Source organism: Hakea prostrata, chromosome 8, assembly GCF_041222555.1.
Source record: "Hakea prostrata isolate BN-2017 chromosome 8, UWA_Hpros_2, whole genome shotgun sequence".
NCBI lineage: Eukaryota > Viridiplantae > Streptophyta > Magnoliopsida > Proteales > Proteaceae > Hakea > Hakea prostrata.
Genome location: NC_142607.1, coordinates 9,461,362 through 9,484,649, shown reverse-complemented (window position 1 = coordinate 9,484,649; position 23,288 = coordinate 9,461,362). Strand labels below are relative to the sequence as shown.

At 40.0% G+C, this 23,288-nt stretch overlaps 1 protein-coding gene across 1 annotated transcript in view; it reads right to left on the bottom strand.

Moving 5' to 3' along the window:
- LOC149006738 (PH, RCC1 and FYVE domains-containing protein 1-like) overlaps positions 1-23,288 on the bottom strand; it is an 81,499-nt gene that overhangs the window by 41,964 nt on the left and 16,247 nt on the right. Inside the window, 1 exon segment of the mRNA XM_089165715.1 lies at positions 13,020-13,109. Within this exon segment, the coding sequence (XP_089021841.1) occupies positions 13,020-13,109 (90 nt within the window).

Below are 23,288 nucleotides of genomic sequence, written 5' to 3'. Positions count from 1 at the left end.
TGAGTCATTCCTTGTTCCACTGAATATATTAGTCTTTGTTATTCAAAGTGTTCTTCCACAGGGAACAATTCCTTCACCACTAACTCCGCCGGCCATCACCAAGGTTTATGTGCACCACCCAAGAACATTTGATCCCCCCCTCCCTGCACCTGCAGTTTCTACCTCTTTGCCGAATTTGTCTACTTCTCTTGAGGTTGTCACTCCCACATCTGATTTTGATATTCCTATTGCTCTTCGGAAAGGTACTTATAGTCGTGTTCAATATCCTATCTCTAACTTTCTTTCTTATTCTGTTGTATCCTCTGGCTTTTCTATTACCCTATCTCCTGTTGAGACTTATCCAATTCCTAAAATTGTTCTTGAAGCTTTGTCTAATCCTAAGTGGGCTAGTGCAATAAAAGATGAATTATAGGCCTTAAAAGACAATCAGACATGGGATCTTGTGTCTCTACCCTCAGGGAAGACTGCTATTGGTTGTTGACAGATATTCACTATGAAGTTAGTCGTAATGGTTCTTTATCCCACTCAAAAGCCCGTCTTATGGCAAAGGGATATGGTCAAGTGTATCCAGTAGATTGTTTAGATATTTTTTGTCAGTTGCCAAACTTACGTCAATTCGTATCTTGATCTATTTAGCTACTACCTATCAATGGTCCTTGTTTCAGTTGGATGTGAAGAATGCCTTCCTTCACGGGGATTTTCATAAGGAAGTGTATATGGAACAACCACCTGGGTTTGTTGCTCAAAGGCAGAAAGGTATGGTATGTCATCTCTGCAAGTCATTATATGGCCTTAATCAATCACCTCAAGCATGGTTTGGACAATTCACTTCCGTTGTGTTAGGATTTGAGATGACACAAGGTGAGAGTGATCATTATGTGTTGTTCAGACACTCTGATGCTAGCAGAATTTTTCTTGTGGTTTATGTTGATGATATTGTCATTACAAGAGATGACACTTCAGGAATTAACAGGTTGAAGACTTATTTACAAGAGAAATTTCAGACCAAAGTCTTCGGCAAACTAAAATACTTTCTAAGAGTTGAAGTCACTCAATCAACAAAAGGTATCTTCTTTTTTTTAGGTGAATAAATAAATATTAAAAACAACAACGCACTTACAACATCGCAAACAAAGGGAAAAGGCTAAAGAACACTAACAAACCAACAAATCCGAGTAAATTGGGAAAGGCCGAATAGGGCCGAAACAACTATTTTGCAGATTTCTTCTTGTTCTTTCTTTTTTTTTTTTTTTTTTTTTTTTTTTTGAGGACCTAAGATCCACCAAGAAGTCATCTCCAAAAGGGTTGTGCTCTTTAGCAAGGTGATTGCTCCTTCGACACTCAGCGTGGTCAAGGACATGCGATGGGGGAGAGAGGGGAGGATCCAAATCGAGATCAGGAGGGGTTGAGCTACAAGCTTGAGGGATGACCATGCAAGCAAATTTTGGGGAGTGGGCTTGGTAATTCCGAGTAGGGGAGATGGTCGAGGGGGGGGGGGCCCCCCCCCCCCCCCGCCCGCGCGGGCGGGCCCCGGGGCCGGGGGGGGGTATAGGAGTTAAGTTAGAGTTTGTATTCATATAGAATTCTATTCCTTGTAATATTCTACTTTCCACTTAATTATAAATAAAGGGCTTGAGATCTGGATCAATAGCCATTCTACTCAATCGTTTCTTTCACATGGCATCGGCCTAGTTCGATTAGTTGTTCTTCATTTTTTTCTGTGTCTTCAAACCTATAAACCCACGGTTTTTTCTCCAAAACCCTTCGCAGTTTTTTCTTGGTCTTCAACAACCTAATTCTGCCCATCGTTTGCGAATTTTTCCCTTTTCAAACCCATCGACCGACCGCTGCCTATTTTTCGTTCCACCTAGGCCGGGAAAAAGGGAAAGAAGAAGAGAAGAAGAACCACAACCTGCTGCTGCTTCTGCGATTAGAAACGATCGCAGCCACAACCTGCTGCTTCTGCGATTAGGTAAACTGAATCACAGTGGGCTAGGCCAAGAAAAGAAAGAAGAAAGAAGCCACCATCGCCATCGCCTTCACCTTACTGCGCTGCTGCATCATCTTCCCAATCGTGCGCAACATAAATCTTTGATTTTTCAGGTGTGTGGAAGAAGATATCGATTGTTATTTGGTTGGTTTTTTGGGTTCAACTTCGATTTGGTTCTTTAGTTCATTGTTTGGTTCAATTCTTGGTTCATTGTCCAAAATAGACTAGACCGAACCATATTTTTCGTTTTTTTTGTCTCTGGTTCTATTAGACCGACCAGAATTTTTCTTTGGTTCAAAAAAGAAGAGGAAAAGGAGATTTGATCATATCATTGTTTGGCTATTGCATTGTGCGCGCTTTAGTTTTTTTCACAAGGTGATCAAGAACTGCAGACAATTTTTTCAACATGGCAACTATCGATGGTACTCTCGCTCCCACCGCCCCGAACATTACCCAAATTTTCATCCTCTTTCGGTAGATTTGATGGGACAATTATTTGATTTGGTCACGATCCGCTTACTTAACTATTGCTGAAGAGGACTTGTTGGATACATTACGGGCACCACTATCAAACCTTCTACCACAGCGCTTTCCCAGAAAATGGATCTCGAATGACTCTCTTATTATGTCATTTCTCTTGAATTCCATGATTCCAAATATTGCCCGTGGATATCTATTACTTGATACCGCTGCCCAAATCGAAGGCTACTCCAAACATATGGACTGGGGAATGATGCACAAGTTTATGAGCTACGAAAGAAGCTTCATGAGACTACCCAAAAGGAACCGACGGGCCCACTATTATGCCGAGTGCGATCTCTTTGGCAAGAGTTGGATCATTATGGGATTATCACCCCACTAATCCGATGATGTGGCGACTTATAAGAACACATTGATAAGATTCGAGTATATGACTTCTTGGCGTTTGAACGTGAGTACGATCGATCGAGTCAAGTCTTAAGTCGTTCTCCCTTTCCTACACTGAACGCTTATGCTCTTGTTCAGTGAGGAAAGTCGTCGATTAGCCATGCTTCATACTCCTATTTTGGAGAAATCAGCTTTACATTGTCGCACTAAATCTGATCCGGCTAAGGAGATTGTCAGTGTGAGCACCGTCACAAACCCTATCATACTAAGGAAAATTGTTGGAAACTCCATGGGAAGCCCGCTGATTTTGAGAAAAAGAGCACAAAAAAGGAAAATCGAAAGCTCATATCTCTCGAGACGCTTTCCACAGACCTCTCGCGATGTTGGTCTCTCACAGAGGAGTTAACTTCTTTGCGACGTATTCTCGCAATCTTCTACCGCGGTACAGCCTCTACCACCTCGCTTCCTCTACTAATCAAACCAACTCCTACCTTGCTACTTCAGTAAAACTTTTACAAGCTTCCAAGTTTCTTCGCTTCTACTCCTTGGATTATTGATACCGGAGCCACAGATCATATGACGTGTTTATCCTCTTTTTCTCTTACAATATTCTCCAACTTCCGGAAAGGATAAAGTTCGAATTGCCGATGGCTCCTATTCTTCCATTGCTGGAAAAGGGACCATTCAACATTCTCCATCCCTCGTCTTTGTCTAAAGTTTTACATGTTCCCTCTTTCTCTACTAACTTGCTCTCTATCGCCAGCCTTACACATGACTTAAATTGTAAAGTGACATTTTTCCCATCTTATCGTGTCTTTCAGATCCGGTAACGGGGAAGGAGATTGGACGTGGTAAACTAGACAATGGACTTTATTTGCTCGAGCCGATCGAAGGATCTACTTCGCTCGACTACATCTTCTAATCAGTCCATTCGGTAATATCGCACCTTCATCAGCTGGCACCGTAGGCTAGGTCACCCCCTCTAGGAACTCTTAAGAAAATATTTCCCGATTTAGTTTCTTCTGTAATGAGGATGATTTTTTTGTGAAGCCCGCATTTTGCGGCGCACTGCTCTACTTATTTACCTTCTCTTCATAATAGAAAAAATATTCCTTTTATGTTAATTCATACCGATGTGTGGGGTCCCCGCCGACGTGTGTCTATCATCGGCCATAGGTACTTTGTTACTTTTATTGATTGTCACTCTCGCTCTACATGGATTTATCTTTTAAAACAAAAAAATGAAGTTTTCCGATGTTTTCGTGATTTTCATAATATGATTAAAACTCAGCTCAATGCCACCGTGAAGATCCTTCGCAGTTGACAATGGCACAGGTATATTGATGGTGAATTTCAAAGATATCTCTCCGACTCGCATAATACATCGACTAGTTGCGTTGATACGGCTGCCCAAAATGGGGTGGCCGAAAGGAAGAATCGGCATCTCTGTAGATAGCCCGTTCTATTATGATTGCATGAATGTACCCGACCAAGACGAGTGATGCTATTCTCACCGCTTCTTACCTTATGAATAGGATGCCCAAGGGATACTTGGTTTTAAATGTCCTAACGAGATTCTTCAAGGAGCCTCTTCTTTGTTATTTCCCCAAAGGTTTTTGGATGCGTGTGTTATGCCGAATCACAGCCCACCGAGTGTTATTCCCGCAGCCTACGCGCATATTTTTGGGGTATTCTCGCTACTCGTAAAGGGTACAAATGTTATCATCCTCCCTCCAAGAAAACCATTGTATCCATGGATGTACTTTTTCATGAGTTTTGCCCTTACTATACACCTCTCCAGGGGGAGAGTCCTAGAGGAGAGGTGTTCTTTCCGACTCTAGATCTTCCTTTCACACACCAACACAACTTAAGAGTCCCGTAAGAGTTTCCCACCGTGGGGAGACTTCGCCGATACCCGAGGACTCTAATCCTCCCCCTTCAATTTCCGAACCACGGAAGAACCCAGCCAAGGGGAGACCACTCCTTCGAGACACACCGTTGGGGTCTTTCAAAACCAGATGACCAAAATAAAGAGGTGCATCTTATCGAGGAAGAAATACAACCGGCAAAGCGGTGGAGAAAGGGATACGTTACCACTTCGCCCTCCCCTCCGAATCGATTCTACCGAGGTATCTTCTTCCGATCTTCCTATGCATAGAAAAGGGGTCGATCTGTACTCAACATCCCATAGCTAAATATGTTTCTTATAACTCTTTGTCCGACTCCTACCGTGCTTTTATATCCTCTCCGCATCCGATCTGCCCTAAAAGTTGGCGAAGCCTAGCCGATAAGAGATGGAAGGAAGCTATGGAGAGGAATGCAGCAATGAAGAAAATGACACTGGGAGCGGTTACACTTCCTCCGAAACCGGCGCAATGGGTATTTGTGGTTAAACAAAATATGGATGGATCACCAACAAGTTGAAAGCTAGACAGGCAAAGGGGTTTACCTGCACCTATGGGATTGATTATCGGAGACCTTTGCCCCGGCCAACTAAATCCGCGAGTTCCGTTGTCCGTAGCCGTGAACAACACCGGAACTTGCACCAACTAGCGTAAAGAATGCCTTCTACTGGGGAGTTAGCAGAAGAGGTCTATATGGAAATCCCACTGGTTTTTCCGATGACAATCCGCAGAAAGTCCTCGGTGAAGAGGTCAATATATGGGTTAAAACAGTCTCCTAGATGCTGGTTTGGACGCCTTCGAAGGCAATGACTTCTATTGGGTACAAGCAAAGCAATGCTGATCATACACTATTTGTCAAGAAGTCAAGTACTAACATCACACTTCTCATTGTCTATGTAGACGATATTGTCATCACGGAATGATGGTGAAGAAATTCAAAAGTTGAAGGACTATCTTGCAAAGAGTTTGAAATTAAAGATCTAGGGAAGTTCGATTTCTGGACGAGGTGGCTCGACAAATAAAGGTATATTCCTATCCCAAAGAAAGTATGTCCTAGATCTATTATCGAGTGGGAATGTTGGGGTGTAAAGTAGTTGATACCCCTATTGAAGTGGAGCTAAACTTAAAGAAAAAGAGGGAGAACCAGGGACAAAGGAAGATACCAAAGGCTGGTAGGGAAGCTTATCTACTTGTCTCACACCAGCCGACATTGCTTATGCTGTAGGTATAGTGAGTCAATTCATGCATGACCCATATTTAGCTCATATGAAGGTCGTTATCGAATACTACAGTTTTGAAGGGAACTCCTGAAAAGGAATACTTTTGTCACCCACCGATAATCTAAAAGTAGAAGCATACACCGATGCGATCGGGTGGATCTCCCGAAGTCAATTTCAGGTTACCGTACCTTTATTGGAGGTAATCTAGTTACTTGGAGAAGTAAGAAACAGAATGTGGTAGCTTTATCTAGTATGGCTGAATATAGGGCTATGGTTCGTGGAGTTTGTGAGCTACTATGGTTGAAAGGCTTGCGCAAGATATTGGAGTCCAAGTTCCAAACCCCATGATGTTATATTGTGACAACAAGGCTGCTATTAGTATTGCTAATAATCCAGGCAACATGATCGAACTAAGCACATTGAAATTGACGTTTTTTGTCAAAGGAAAGTTGGAACAAGGGCTTATCTGCATGCCTTTTGTAAGATCTCAAGACCAATTAGCGATGTTTTCACTAAGGGATTGAAAGAAAGAGATTTCCTTCCTATTGTAGGCAGTTAGGCATGAGTAATATCTATGCCTCAACTGAGGGGGAGTGTTGGATTCTATTAGGAGTCTAATAAGAGTTTGTATAGGAGTTAAGTTAGAGTTTGTATTCATATAGAATTCTATTCCTTGTAATATTCTACTTTCCACTTAATTATAAATAAAGGGCTTGAGATCATGGATCAATAAGCCATTCTACTGGGGGGGGGGGGGGGGGGGGGGGGGGGGGGGGGGGGGGTGGGGGGGGGGGGGGGGGGGGGGGGGGGGGGGGGGGGGGGGGGGGGGGGGGGGGGGGGGGGGGGGGGGGGGGGGGGGGGGGGGGGGGAGGAGGGGAATTGTTTTTTGTTTTGTTATTTGAGGGGGGGGACCGGCACCCCCCCCCCCCCCCCCACCAACAAAGGAAAAAGGAGGGAAGGAGACATGACGCCCCAACCAAAAAAGCAAGCGCGGGGGGGGGGAGTAATTTAAAATAGCCGCCCCCCCTTTTTTTTTTTTTTTTTTTTTGTTGTGGTGTTTTTGTTTTCTCCCCCCCCCACCCCCCACATGGGGGGTTTTTTTTGTATTTTAAGATAACTTAAGAAAGCATTAGAACATGGACTTCTTTATACTAATCATGGTATAAGGATGTTGAAGGATTCTTTGATGTTGACTAGGTTGGATCACCTATTGATAGAAGATCAACTACAAGCTATTGTACATTTGTTGGAGGAAACCTTGTGTTGTGGAAGAGTAAGAAACAAACTATGGTAGCAAGGTCAAGTGCAGGATCTGAGAATAGTGCTATGGCACATGTCACATATGAGTAATATATATGCTCTAGCTTGACGGGGAATGTTAGGAAGGGCATTTTGGGAAAGAAAAAGACCATCAAGAGTTAGCGTCATGTGCTAACTCTCGATAATAATAGGAGGCAGCAATTAGCAACAAGTGCAGTCAACCTTGGGAGTTCTTCTCCTATTTGAGTTTTACTTTGTTTCCTATACAAATTCAAATTGCAACAGCCTACATATAGTGAATTTACTTTGAGGAGAGCTCATGATTCCTTACTCTAAGCCGACTCATCTTCTTCTTTTTCTCTCTAAATTTCAGATAATAACAAATAACTTTTATTCGTACTTTTCTTGTTTTGTTTCTTCAATCCCTTTCTTTTTAAATGTTTAAAAGAAATAATAATAGTAATAATATAACCACATTATATTACACTCATCATGACAATTAGACATAAAATATAGTTACTAGTTATTATATGAATTAAATTACCAAAATACTCCTAGTAAAATTTAGGGATATTACATATAAGCTTTTAAAGAAGATAAGGATTGTAATCCTAAAGAGCCTCAAGTTTTGCTCGTCTAAATGGTGGTTTCTTCCTCTACTTGAATCACACTAATCCTTTCCTTGAATCCACAAGTGTGCAACTACATTCTTCAAACCAAACACGAAGCACCAAACCACAAAGGGTCTCAAAACCAAATTGCAGGAGAGAGGAGAGGAGAGGAGAGAGTCAGAGAGAGAGAATCCAAATCGTAGGGGAGCAGCCTCGGTCGTGCCTCCCCTGCATGTGCTTACTGGCTGCCAACAAGTTAGACCTCCATTGTCAATCTCAGCCTATCTTCATGTCTAGTTCAAGTTCAAAACCCTAGACTAATTCAAATAGCAAGAAGCAGAATTTACAAGGTAAAGTAATAATTAAATGAATTTATTAAGGCTCTCATTGGAAAGATTTAAATTTACATTTATTTGATATATACAAACATAATAGACATCTTTGGAATGACTTATTACCCCTATTTCTCATTAAAATAAATAAAAATAAATACATAAATATATAGAGGGGCGTTTTATGATTTATCACCATTAATTGTTATTTTTTATTTATGCAGGTACAAGTAATGAACATGTGCAAATTTGGAATATAAGTAGGGATAAAATGGTAAAGGAAACAAAAATTAGCTCAATTGAACTCCCATTCTGCTCTCATCTTCTTTTTATCACATTTTGGGCATCAAAACTAACCCGAACCAATAAAATAAAACCAAATTGACCAAAAAATGAGGTGAACCAGCCAAAATTCGGTCAAACATAAAAAACAATCCATTAGGAACTTATTGGATCATGTTTCAGATAAAGATTTTCTAAACCAAAGCCAAACTGTACTGCACCAAAGCCAAAACTCAGAAGAACTTAAAATATTGGATCAAACCAATGTAATCCAATAAAAAGCATAACCAACCTGAGTTCATTAAAAGTACACTTTTTCTTCATACATCTAAATATATTTGCAAGGTAAACTGAAATTAACCAAAACCAACCAATAATACATAATATATTCAACTATAAAAGGGCGAACCCAATGCCAAAGGCTTCCGCACAAGCAAAGCCCGAAGGCAGTTTTCCCACGCAGTCTTTTCCCAACAATTTTTGTTGGGAGGCTGTTTCGATTCCTTGACCTAAGGCTACAACTGTGGTCCACCAACAGTTGTAGCCAAGGCCCACCCCTACACAATATATTCAACTATATAGTCTATCATGTCAAGTAATGACCAAGTCATTATTGTTTATAACCCATAACCAATTATCATAATTAAACACAAATAGATTTATAAACGTAAATATAAACTATGCTAAAGAGGACCTAAATGCACAAAATTAATTAACAACATCTATTTTCAAATCCCATTAAACTCACTATGCAATTAAGTAATTACATAAGACCCTTCACTTTCCAATATTAACGATATATAACGCTGGGCATGTAATTAGTTACTAATGACCCCCTACATGCATAATGGACCCAAACATGAAAGCTCAAGTGCATAAACCAAATTCAAAGATGATTAAACATTTAAAACATAATTATAAGAGAGCGATTATGGTGCCAAAGGCTTATTTATAGGCAGAGTATGCAGGGAGGAGCGATTACCCCAACAATTTTTGCTAAGTGGTTGTTTCAATGCCTTGACCTCAAGGCTGTAACTGTGGTCCACCAACCATTGCGCTAAGGCCCACCCCAATTTAAAACATAATAAATTAATCTTTTAATTAAAAATAATTTATCACGAATAATTTCAAAAATCTCTAGTGCAGATTTATGATTTAGTTGATTACTATGTTTCAAAAGCCTAATATCACCTGCACTAGAGAGAAAGTATGTGCCAAGTGACACTTTCACCAATGACCTTTGCTTATTCCAATACCATCAGCTTAGGTTTGCTTGAACTTTGATTATTGACAAACTAAAGAATAAATGTTCCAAGTTACAGGTGTCCCCTTAAGTTTACGGTTAATGTTACACATGTCTATCCCTCACACTCGACTGGTAAAAGAACTTGAGGGAATCAACAAAATAAAATTCTTCGCCAATACATGCAGGCATGTGTACTCGCATTTGTACCTTCTCTCCACTATGACTAGGTGAACCTAATGCTGACCATATGATAAGGACTGCCCAACCTAAACCCTAGTCATGTTTCCAATTTAAGCACAACCTATGGACACACTTTTCTCAAATAATCTAATAATGCATAAAAATAAACTAATCAAAAAGAACCAAAAGCTTAATTACAAAATAGCCAAGCTGAACAGAGCCCAAATGGAACAAATGGATACATAAAGTATTGCGGACAACATCCTCCTTTGTGCTGAAGTTGTCCGTGGCTTCGAAAGATCTGCTCACTCCCCGGCTGCTCTTTTAAAGGTTGATCTTCATAAAGCCTTTGATTCTATTCTCTGGGACTTCATTAGTGATGTTCTCTCTTCCATGGGCTTCCCTCCCCCCTTCATTCACTGGATTGAAATTTGTATCTCTTTGCCCCGCTTCTCCATTCTCATCAACTGCTGGCTTCTTCTCGCGTTGGCATTCGCCAAGGCTGCCCTCTCTCCCCCTACCTCTTTACTTTAGCTTTAGAAGTTCTCTCCCGCATCCTTCAATCCAAAACCGATCAGCTCCTCATCTCCCCCATCCCCAAGTGTAGGTCCATTAATCTTACCCATCTTGCCTTTGCGGATGATCTTATGATCTTCTCCAAAGCGGATCATCAATCCATTTCTTTCATTCTTTCTGCCCTCTCTCTTTTTGAATCTCTCTCTAGCCTTCGTGTAAACCTTGATAAATCCACTCTCTTCCTCTCTGGGGTTTCTGATCAGCTTCGTTCCTCTCTCCTTCTACTCTCAGGCTTTAAGCCTGGCTCCTTTCCCGTCGTCTATCTTGGCCTTCCTCTCATCCCTAGCAGGCTTACCCGCCACCATTGCCTTCCAATGCTTGATCATAATCCATAAGAAGCTCCAACTTTGGAAGGGTAAGCTGTTGTCCTTTGCCGATAGAGTGGTTCTTATTCGCTATGTGCTTCAATCCTCTTACCTCTACTGGTGTGCTTCTCCATCCCCAAATCTATCGTCCATGATATGGAATCCCTGTTTTGTGGCTTCCTTTGGAAAGGGAGGGAGGCCACCCGTTTCATCCATCCTGTCTGTTAGTCGACCATCTGCCGCCCAACCTGTGAGGGAGGCCTTGGCATCCGTAGGATCTCTGATGTCAACCTCGCTTGTCTTCTCAAACTCATTTGGAAAATTGCCTCTAAGCAAGATTCCATTTGGGTTAATTGGGTTCATTCTCATCTTCTTCGCTTTGACTCCTTCTGGACTTCTCCCTTGCCCTCCAATCCTTCTTGGGTCTGAAGGAAACTCCTCTCCCTTCGTCCTCTAGCTCTCACTGCTATTTCTACCATCATCTCCTCTAGATCTTCCACCTCCTTTTGGCTAGACCTGTGGCATCCGATGGGCATTCTTTACACTCATTTTGGTCCCGTACTGTTTATGACTCCCGAATCCCTAAAGATACCCCGTTGTCTGCTTTCATCTCTGATGGCTCCTGAAACCCCGCTCCCCTTCCCCTTCTCACACAGGTTTGAGATTCTCTTCCCCCTCTCGTTAGCTCTACCCATGACCTCACTGTTTGGCTCCCTTCCCCCACCAGAAACTTTTCCACCTCCTCTGCATGGCATCACTTTCGTACCCATAACCCCAAACCCCCTGGGTTTCCTTGGTCTGGTTCAAAGGTTCCATCCCTCGCCACTCCCTTACCCTTTGGAGAGCTCTCAACCAAGCTATCCCCACCCAATCTTTCCTCATTAGCCGCCATGTCCCAGTCTCCCCCAACTGCATCCTCTGCTGGAATGACATGGAAAACACTGACCACCTCTTCTTCTCTTGCCCTTTCTCTAGATCTATTTGGAGAAAAGCCCTTGCTTCTATTTGGCCTCGTTCGAGGCACTCCTATGGGTTTGCGCGTGATTGGTCTTGGATGGTGAGAAACTTTTCAGGATCTTCCATTTGTGATCGGATTGGGAAGCTCGTTTTCTGTGCCTCTATCCACCACATTTGGTGGGAGCGTAATCTCAGGAGATGGATGTCCAAATCCCGTTCTATTGACTTGATTTGGAAAGCCATCTATTTTGATGTTTCCTCTAGGCTATTAGCTACCCCCCCCCCCCCCCATCCCCCTATTGATGATACCCCAAGGAACAGATTCATTGTTGTCTCCTGGGGCCTCAGCTCTTCTTTTCGGCCTTTCTCTTAAAGGCCTTGTATCGTTGTTTTCGTTCTTTTAATATAATTATTTATTCATCCAAAAAAAAAAAATCCAACAGTTTCAGCACATATTCTCCATCATTCATGCTTATTCAAACAGAAATTGAAACAATTAAAAGGCTGGCTTTGCCAAGAACATAACTTTCTAATTCCTAACCTTGCTTTCTAATTCTGCTATGGGTTTACTTTGGGCTAAATTGGACCTAGTTTGGATGTACATTAGTTACTATTCCCAAAAAATGTTTTTTGAAAAAATATTATAACAAATAATTATTATATAGGGAATAGGGATGGATTTCTTATATGTCAAACGCTGGAGACCAATCTACAACCTTAAGTTGTAAAAATTAAGGGTTCATTGTTTACTAAAATCATGTCCCATAGCACTCAAACTACTTCTAGAATAGGCAAATGTTACATTAAGGGTTCAACATTTACTAACAACCAAGGGTGAAAATTCAAAACACTAATTTGTTTGTTGTTTTAAACAAACTGAAGATTCAATTAGGTTTTCCAAGCCTAAAACAAGCTTCTGTTAAAGCTTTGGAGCCAACAAACACACACACTAACTCATTGAGATCTATGTGTTTGTAGCTTAAGCAGAGCTGATCCATGTGGAAATCAACCATCAATTATTAGAAATTAAATAAGAATTCTCTCTGATTGCCAAGGACAATGAAAGCTTTCTTCTTTTGATCAATTTCTTTTCCTCGCTTAATAAGAACCCAAACCATTATAAGAGAGAGCCATTTCCCTTTCAATAAAGGTAGCGGATGAAGTATATCAGTATAGGAATTTGGAGAACTTTGAATAACCGTAAATAGAACTGCCTGAAACCTGCAGTTACTGGCTCAATGTAACCACCCACTAGTCTTACATCCTAAGAAATTGATCAATGAACTTACAGTACGCTGCCCAGGTATAATCCTTGATACATGACTTAGCTTAAGCTGCTTCTCATCCTTGCCAGAATACCATATAAGTAGAGACTCATCCTGAAAAGTCAGCACATCAGCTTAAGATGATGGGAAAAAGCAATCTAACACGTATTAATAAGGCAAAAGTTGGAAAACAAATTAGACTATTATCCATTTTTCATTTTACCTGCATAAGATGTACCAAGCCATCGAATGGCCAGACAAGCCATGATCAGGACTCTTGCCCAGAGATTATGGCTTCACTTGTTCATTCATGATTGAAACCAAATTAGACTCTTAAATGATTGTTTTTCTCATACTTCAATCTCTATAAGTTCTTTCTCTTGCAAAGCCATAAAAATATCCTCCAAAACTAAATAAATCCTGAATTACAAGTCACTTTTGATGAATGGAATGTTGATCATATTGACCATTTGCAATTAATGCAGTAAGCTGGTGGTGATTATTCAACGACAGGTATAGTTGAAAACACAAGAAGATATGGCAACACAACAGTCAAGTTCCAACCCAGATTAGGGAAGGTTATAGAGGGAATTAGACCAAGTGTTCTTCACATGAAACAAAGCTATTTAAGGCTCTTTTTGGTATCAATTATCATTCTCAATTATGAGGTTTTTTTCATTATTTTAAGTTGTTTGGCATCTATTATTAGTTTTATTTTTATTTAAAATAATCGAAAAACTTCCGAAATCCATAATGAACTTTTTGTCTATTATGGATTATGGTGAGAATTTCATTCTCTTCATTTATGCAAAGGTTTACTTAAAATTTTGTAGTTAATATGAGGGTAAAATAGTCAATACACATTCTTTTATAAAAAACCATACTTTTTTTTCTCTCTTTTCTCTTTTTTCACTTGCTCACTATTATTTTCTAACAATTTTTTATTTTGACATACCAAACTTATTTTTCATTCCATAATTTATTTTCGACAAAATTCACCAAACTATTTTTCATTCTTGACCAATAATGAATTCTTGTACTTATTTCTTTTAAATAGGCATAATAGAAAATGAGAATTGATACCAAAAAGAGCCTAAGTGTGCAGAGCAATGCATAAACGAATCAAGTTAATTGGACTAATACCATGGAGCTATGCTCCAAAACGTGGGCAGAGTTCAAATACCCTGCTGGCAGCTTAACAGCCGACTTCCAACCCGGATTAGGGGAGGCTAGAGATGGAATTAGACCAAGTACTCTTCAGATGAAATGAAACTCTTTAAGTCTAGAAAACAATGCAAAAAAATTCAAGGCAATTGGATCAGTATCAAAGGATTTATGGTCCAAACAGTGAGCAGGGATTAAATTCCACTGCTTTCAAACAGGGGGGAGTCGATTAGGGGCGGATGATTGCCAATCAACTGGCTGGTTACTGAATTGAAATTTATGCGTGAAACTGACCCAGAAGGACTCACATGCCCTCAGCGGTTTCCCTAAAGCCCCACTTAAAACCGTTTATATCTCTTAGAGGCATTTGGAGGCTTAAAGAAGGGAGAAATGGAGGCCAGAGGCAAAGGGAGCTGAATTCAAGCTGTTAGAGCACCAAAACTGCTGGGAACACTGCAATAAACCTTCAAATAAGGTGTATCTTTCAGTCCTCTACCTCTATTTGTAACTTTTGTTAAGTTTGGTAAAAATTACAAATGTTGTCAGTTGGATTTGGGATTAAAAAGGGGGATAATTAGAGGGGTTTTGGAATCTGAGGAATGCTGGGTAACCTCCTCATCAAGAGAAGCTCAAAGAAACACAAAACTCCCCCCCCCCCCCCCAAAAAAAAAAAAAAAAAATTTGTTGTAGTAACAGCAAGTATGGGTTAGAACCATGCTTAGGAGAATGATGTAGGACTTATAGAAAGATTGGGTAAGTCAATGTAATTAAGTGCAATTGATAGAGTAAAACCACTGGGGAAACCTAAGGATTAATGAATTAATGCAGGGGAAGACCTATTAGGATAATAGGATATGGAAAGGAAAAGCCCCAAAGTCCAAAGATGATTTCTGGACAGCAAAACCAGGCAGTCGGTTGGCCAGTCGACTGGCTGGTTCCCAGTCAATCAACCAACTGGTGTTGTAGAACCAGAACAGGGCCAAGCACAGAGGAATCAACCTAAACAAGTAAACTAACCTATGTTTGTCATCTTTAAAAACTACTTAATAGGTTGGGAGGATATCTTCAGGGGTGGCACTTCAATTCACATGAATTCTACATGACAACAAAGTGAGGGGAATTGATGCTAGATTCTAGGATACTTAGGTTTACTCTTGTATACATGCTTATGTGTGAAATATGTCTGCTTGTGAGGGTACTTGAGGGTTAATGGCCCCTAGCCTTGAGTAGCACAATGAGTAGATGACGATTGCATGGTTAGGGGAGATCATTAACACGCAGGCAGTCCTAGATCCATGGTCATGCAAGGGGTGGACCACAAACCCCTTTACCCGGTCGTGGTGTGGAGTGATGACCTAAACACTTAAACCACCAGTCGCAGTGTGGAGTGATGACTTAAACCCTTAACCCATTGCAGAAGTTGTGGTTAACCCTGATCGATTAGATGATGAGTGGAGACCCAACCGTGAGGCTGGTTCCCGTTTAAAGCATTTTTACTTAGTTAGCAGACCAGCATATTGATCCATGGAAATTGTAATGGCATATAGGTTTCTCATGCATTTTGGATGTGTGTTTCCCCTCACGAGTTAAGTAGAACTCATCCCCGTGGGAATTATTTTTTTAGATGATAGTGTGAGATCCAAGTATCTGTTGAGCAAGAGACACTTTCGAGTAATGTACACAGTGTTTCAGAGGTCGTTGAATCAGTTGAAGCGGCATCATCTGCCTGTTATGCCTGTCCATATGGTACACACATGGATCCCTAGAGCAGGATTGGGCGAGTGTTGTAGTGAGGCAGCAGTATTTAGTAGCAGTTTTACTTTTATATTCAAGTAGAGAGAAAGATGCATGAAATACTATAACTAAACTCTTCTGATTTATTCATTTAAAGAACTTTAGGCACTGTAAGAACTCTTACTTCTACAAGCATCTCATATTTGAAACTTCCTTTCTTTTAAATTATCTGTTGCCTGCGATTTGTGTTATAAATTGATGTATGGTTATGGTACTGCATCCTTGGTCCAAGAGGGGGGCCTCAGTACAGCAGACCCTCGGGTCCACAGGCAGAGACCCATACGCCTAAGGGGGGGTGTAACATCAATTGAGCCTAATTCTCATTTTAAAAGTCAAGTTGGTGAACTGGAGAAAAAAGGAAGCCCCCAATGTTTAGGTGGGAAACTTATTTATCTATCTCATACTGGACCATAAATAACTTTGGTTTCATCTTTGTTACTCAGTAAATGCATGATCCTTATTACTCACATATTGATCTATACATAAAATTTTGAGATACTAGAAGGCAGCTCCAATGAAGGAATCTCAGTCTCACCTCTAACCAACTTCAAATTGAATATATAGTCTATACAGGTTAAGATTGGGCTGGATGTCCAGATGATAGGAAATCTATTTTAAGATACTATATTTATGTTGATGGCAACCTAGGTAACATAGCAAAGCGAAAAGCAGCGGTAGCAAGGTCATTGTTAAAGCAGAATCAAGGTATAAAACTTTGTTTCCTTTTGATGTTTCAGTCAGACCAAAATATTGAAATTTTGGTGAAATTTCATCAAAGTGTGGTACTCTCCAGCGAAGTTTTGAAGCATCATTTTGGTTGGCTTTAGGCCTAACAAAGGCCTACAACTTCATGGAAACCATATTTTAGGCTCAACTAACATATTTTAAATAACCATATTGCAAAATTAATAACCTAAATTGTCATTCTAGATTTGCACCCTTCATTGATAGTTTTTGGTCAAATCTTCATGTATAATTACACATTTACAAATTATTTTCAGTACTAAAAGACGCAAGTAACAAGCAATTTAAAGTTTTAAACAAGTAATGAAGTAAATTATTAATACATTGTCAAAGATTCATAATAATTAAGTAATTTTCAAGGACATCATAACTTTGTATTCTTAACGTATGAATACAATTGTTTTTAGTACTAAGTAAAAGTTTAGTAGAACTGACATGCGTTGTTTGTAAGTACCTGTCCTAGGATATGGATCACCAGACTGAATAAACCCGATGAGATATAACATATAAGTCATACGATGCTGTTTGCAGAATATATAGATATTGTGCAAGAAAGACGATTTAGTACATCACCCTGAGTGGTCAAATTTAAATACCAAATTTTTAAATTCTGATATTTCGAACCAGAATACCAAAATTCCAGCGAAAATATGATGCTTTTCATTTTGAAGCGTGTTAAAATAATTGAATCCTTAGGTTATCAATGTGACCCCTTAATGTGAAATATACAAAGTTACACAATTACCCTCACTAACCAACTGAATAATAATAACTTGAACCACAACTTATAATTAAACCAACCCACAAATAAACCGAACCAACCGACACTCCCCTTCAAGTTGAGGCATAGATATAATCATGCCCAACTTGCTCAAAATAGGGTAGAAATCTCCTTCCTTCCGTCCTTTAGTAAAGATATCAGCTACTTGATCTTTAGATCTCACAAAAGGCATGCATATCAGCCCTTGTTCCAACTTTCCTTTGACAAAAAATCTATCTATCTCAATATGTTTTATACGATCATGTTGCATTGGATTATTGGCTGTACTGATGGTAGCCTTGTTATCACAATATAACATCAAGGGACTTGTAACAGGAAACCCAATATCTTCTAATAAACTCTTTAGCCATAAAAGTTCACATACTCCTCAAACCATGGATCTATACTCGGCCTTTGTACTAGACAATGACACCACATTTTGCTTCTTGCTTTTCCAGGTTACTAGATTGACCCCAACAAATGTACAGTATCCTGATATTGATATTCTATCAGGTCAACTAGCCCAATCAGCATCTGTATAAGCTTCCACTTTCAAATTTTCTAAGGGTGACAAAAGTATTCCCTTTCCTCGTGTGGATTTCAAATACTGAAGTATTCTAATAACAACATTCATATGAGTTCGAGTATGGGTCATGCATTAACTGGCTCACTAGGCTTACTGAGAAAGCAATGTCAAGTCTGGTGTGAGACAAATAAATCAGTTTTCCAACCAACCTCTGATTCCCTTTATCTACTGGTACTCCCTCTTTCTCTTTAAGCTTAATGCCTGCTTCAATTGGGGTATCCATGGCTTTACATCCCAACATTCCCACTTTCGAAAGTAAGTCTAGGATATACTTGCATTGGGACAAATACATGCCTTTTTCTAATCTAGCGACCTCAATTCCCAAGAAATACTTGAGTTCCCTAGATCTTTAACCTCAAACTCCTTGCCGAGGAAGCTCTTTAGCTTTTGTATTTCTGTCCCATCATTCCCAGTGATGACAATGTCATCTACATAAAAGTATAAGAAGCGTGATGTGAGTTCCTAACCTTTTCACAAAGAGAGTATGATCAACATTACTTTGCTTGTCAATGTTACAACTTTTTGGAGGCGTCCAAACCAACACCGGAGAGATTGCTTCAACCCATAAATTGACCACTTCAACCGACAAACCTTCCCTTTTGTTTTGCTATCAGAGAATACATGTGGGATTTCCATGTAGACCTCTTCTTTCAATTCTCCACACAAAAATGCATTCTTTACATCTAATTGATGTAAATCCCAATCTTGATTCACAGCTACTGATAACAAGACCCTGATTGCATTCAATTTTGCAAAAGGAGCAAAGGTCTCTTGATAATCAATTCCATAAGTCTGAGTGAACCCTTTTGCAACCAGTCTAGCCTTCAATCGATTGACTAAACCATCCATGTTTTGTTTTACCATGAACACCCACTTACAACCTACCCGTTGTTTCCCTAAAGGAAGAGTAACCAACTCCCAAGTACCATTCTTCTTCAAAGCCTGCATTTCCTCTACCATTGCTGCCTTCCAATTTTTATCAGCATAGGCTTCCTGCCAAGTCTTTGGTACAAATGCAGTAGATAAAGCATATATGAAAGCTTGGTAAGAGTTAGACAAAGAATCATAAGAAACATATTTAGCTATAGGATGTTGAGTACACGATCTGATTCCTTTTCTAACAACAATAGGGAGGTTAAAAGAAGATACCTCAGGGATACTTACAGAACCTAAATCTGGATTAGGAGATTGGAGTGGTAACATGCAAGGAGCGACATCTCGGCGAGATGTCGCGTTTCGCCGGTTGCCGAAACCAGTGAGTCGGCAAGATTTCGCCAAACTTGCCATTAAATTCGTAAGTTTGTTCTGGGTACTCGAGTAGGCAGAAACCTAAAATTAAGGAGCATTAATTGCTTGTTCCCATTAATGTAAAGTAAGCAGTAGCACATCACCCTTCTCTAGTTATTTTACCAATTACCACACACAACCATGTGTGTGGTCAGCAAACCTCAACGTGATGCCTACTTTTATTTTATTTTAAAAACTATTCATTCGAACTTTAGAGCTTCAGGTTCATTTCTCATTTCTTCTCACATATGCAGAGGTTGCATCGACAGAAACACCTTGCTCTGTCGTCACTTTCCAGGATAAGAGCTCCTCAAGCATCGTCACGATTCTGCTGGTTAAGGTTTTGATCGGAGAACATGAACACGTTATTCTATTCTTTAAGCTTGAAGCCATCTGGATGACGACGGCCACCATCTCCATCTCCGGCAACTGTGAAGTGTGAAGTAGCATTTTTTTTCTTCAAGCCTTTCTGCTTAATCACTCACTTCTTTTCTCTACATCACTGTTTCTCTGCAATATGGTAAGTGTTTCAGTTTTACTTGAGGATTCGAATGGCAATTTCGCTATATTTCACTAATTTTCCGAAAAATCGACGATTTAAACGGAAAATTGCCGAAAACCGCCGATTTTCCGGTAATTTTTGGAAACTTTCGTTTTCGGCATCATTTTCGGTTTGCCGTTTACCGAAATGGGCAAAATTTGGAAAAATTTCGCCGAAAGGTTGTTCCTTGGTAACATGTCAACCTTCTTTACCTGCTGTTGCTGACTGGTTTTCTTCCTTTGATAGGTTTGCACATCCTTGCTTTGGTCAATTTGCTTTTGAAAGACCTCAATAGTGTGCCTTATAGGAGCGGTCTCCCCCTAGATAGGATCCTCACAAGGCTCAGATGGGGAAAGGAAAGATTGGGTGTTTACATATATGCTAGTTCAATGCTCCCCCTGTTCAGGAATCTCTTCCTGAACCTCTAACTAGGGCTGAATTAGGTTTGGTAGGTCTCTACATGTGATAGGAACATCCAAAGTGGGAAAAAACACCTATGCTCTTTGAGTCTCCCCCTGGAAGTGTATAATAAGGAGTAAACTCATTAAAGATGACATCCATGGACACTATTGTCTTCCTCGAAGGAGGATGGTAACATTTGTAACCCTTTTGAGTAGCAGAATACCCAAGAAAAATGCAGCAGAGGCCACGAGGTTCCAACTTCCTCTTGTGGGTCGAAATTCTGGCATAACACACAACCAAACATCCATAGAGGAACTATAAAGGAAGATGTCCATTGAAGGACCTCACTAGGCCATTTGAAGTCAAGGATTCTACTAGGCATCCTATTCATGAGGTATGAAGCAGTGAGAACTACGTCACTCCAATATTGGTTAGGGACATTCATGGCAATTAGAAGAGAACGAGCAATCTCTAAAGATGCCTATTCTTCCGTTCAGCCACTCCATTTTTTGCCGCAGTAGCAACACAACTAGTCTGATGTAATATGCCAGAATCATAGAGGTATCTCTAAAATTCTTTTTCACTATACTCAGTTCTATTGTCCCTGCGAAGGACCATCACAGTGGCATTTGTGGAAAATCTTAGAATCATATCATAATATTTTATTAGTATCTTTAATCTAAGTAGATTAGATTGTAATATTCTATTACAGGTATTTTTCTTATTGTATTTTTCTATTCTAGGTAGATTACTCATTTATTGCAATCTTCTATTCTAGGTAGATTTCTCATTTATTGTAATCTTCTATTCTAGGTAGATTTCTCATTTATTGTAATCTTTTATTCTAGGTAGATTTCTCATTTATTCTAATCTTCTACGTAGGATATTCTTTCCTATTTCATAGATAGCAGCTGTGTATATATTGATTGTAAAGTTCTGAATAATACACAGAAGAATACAACACTTCAATTCCTATTTCGTCATGGCATCAGAGCCAACCAATCTTGGGATTGCTGTTTAGCTTTCAGGCCTTCATTGCCTTTAATCTCTAGTGTTTCCACCACACAGAGATTATTCTTCCTTTGGCCTTTATCGTCATTCTTTATTCAGCTCTGTTCTGTTTTTTTTTTTTTTTTGTTCCTTACTTGAAAAACAGATTTTTTCTTTCTCCGTCTTGTCTGTCGTTCTACTACATCTTTGGTTACTATTTCACATACTATTTTTAAGCACCTACAAAGAGTATGTCAGAACCAAGAGAGGTTACTTCCGGGACTGCATTTGATCAGACAATCAAAAATCTGCAGAATGGAGAATTGCAAAATATTCAATCTGCCTACAGGCTCGATGGAAGAAATTATTTAAAATGGTCTCAAATCATTCGGACCATTCTGAAGGGCAAAGGAAAGATGAGCCACCTGATTGGAGATGGACCGAAACAAGGAGATCCAAAATATGAAGCATGGGACGAAGAAGATTCTATGATTATGGCATGGATGTGGAATTCTATGATTCTAGAAATCAGTGATACATGCATGTTCTTGGCAACTGCCAAAGACATCTGGGAGGCTATCCAACAGACGTATTCTAAGGCAAGAGATGTGGCCCAAGTCTATGAGGTCAAGGTTAAAACAGTAGTAGCCAAACAAGGAAATAAATCAGTTACAGAATATGCCAACCAGCTGAAAGCTTTGTGGCAAGAGTTGGATCATTACCGAGTCATTAAGATGAAATGCTCTGAGGATGCTGCAGTAGTAAAGCAAGATATTGAGCAAGATAGAGTCTATGATTTTTTGGTTGGGTTAAATCCTGAGTTTGACCAAATAAGGGTTCAGATTCTTGGAAAACCAGATGTGTCGTGTTTCAATGAAGTTGTAGCATTGGTTCGAGGGGAAGAGAGCAGAAGAGGACTGATGTTAGAGCCTACAAGTGTTGATAGTTCAGCAATGGTATCTCAAGGAGGAGAGCATTCAACTCCCACAACCGACAAGGCATTTGCTGTTGAAAGTGGAAAAACTGGGCAATCCAAACAGCAAAACAGAGACAATAAATGGTGTACCTATTGCAAGAAAGCTCGTCACACACGGGAAAGATGCTGGAAACTTCATGGTAAACCTCCTAGCCGAAAGTGGGGGCACAAAGGAGAGCAATCTGGAAATAATGGTCAGGCGCATGTTACATCTCGCACAAAGAACCCGAAGCCACTAATAAAGAGGTTGCTAGCCTTAATCAGGAGGACATAGAACGTATAAAAACTCTTTTGAGCAACCTTAACAAAAAACCAGGCACATGTTCTTTGGCATATTCAGGTGAGTTTCCACTTTCTATTGGATTAAATGTCTTTAGTAATTCTCTTTCAAGCCCCTGGATCATAGATTCAGGTGCAATTGACCACATGACACACTCACCAAATCTTTTCCCCACATATTCTCCCTGTCCAAGTAGTAGGAAGATAGCTACTGCTGATGGCTCATTAACTACTGTGGCTGGAACTGGAAATATTGAGCTCAACTACTCCCTCACCTTGAAAAATGTCCTACATGTTCCTAGACTATCTACAAATCTCGTTTCTGTGAAGAAACTCACGCAAGATTTACATTGTAATGTAGTCTTTCACCATAGTCATTGTGTATTTCAGGACAAGGATTCGAGGAGGACGATTGGACATGCTAGAGAAAGGGATGGACTCTACTACCTTGAGGCACCAAGCCAATCACATGCTACTAATGGTAGTCCTTCTCAAACCAATAAAGAAAAAATCTGGCTTTACCATCATAGACTTGGACATCCTTCCTTTAGGGTAATCAGTCTTTTGTTTCCTTCTTTGTTTCAAGGCATATATGTTGATGAGTTTCATTGTGATGTGTGTGAGCTTGCTAAACACAAGCATGTACCACTTCCTTTAAGCAAGAAAAGAAGTTCCATCCCCTTTTATCTCATTCATAGTGATATTTGGGGTCCTTCTAGAGTTCCTAATGTGTCTGGGGCTAGGTGGTTTGTATCATTCATTGATGATTG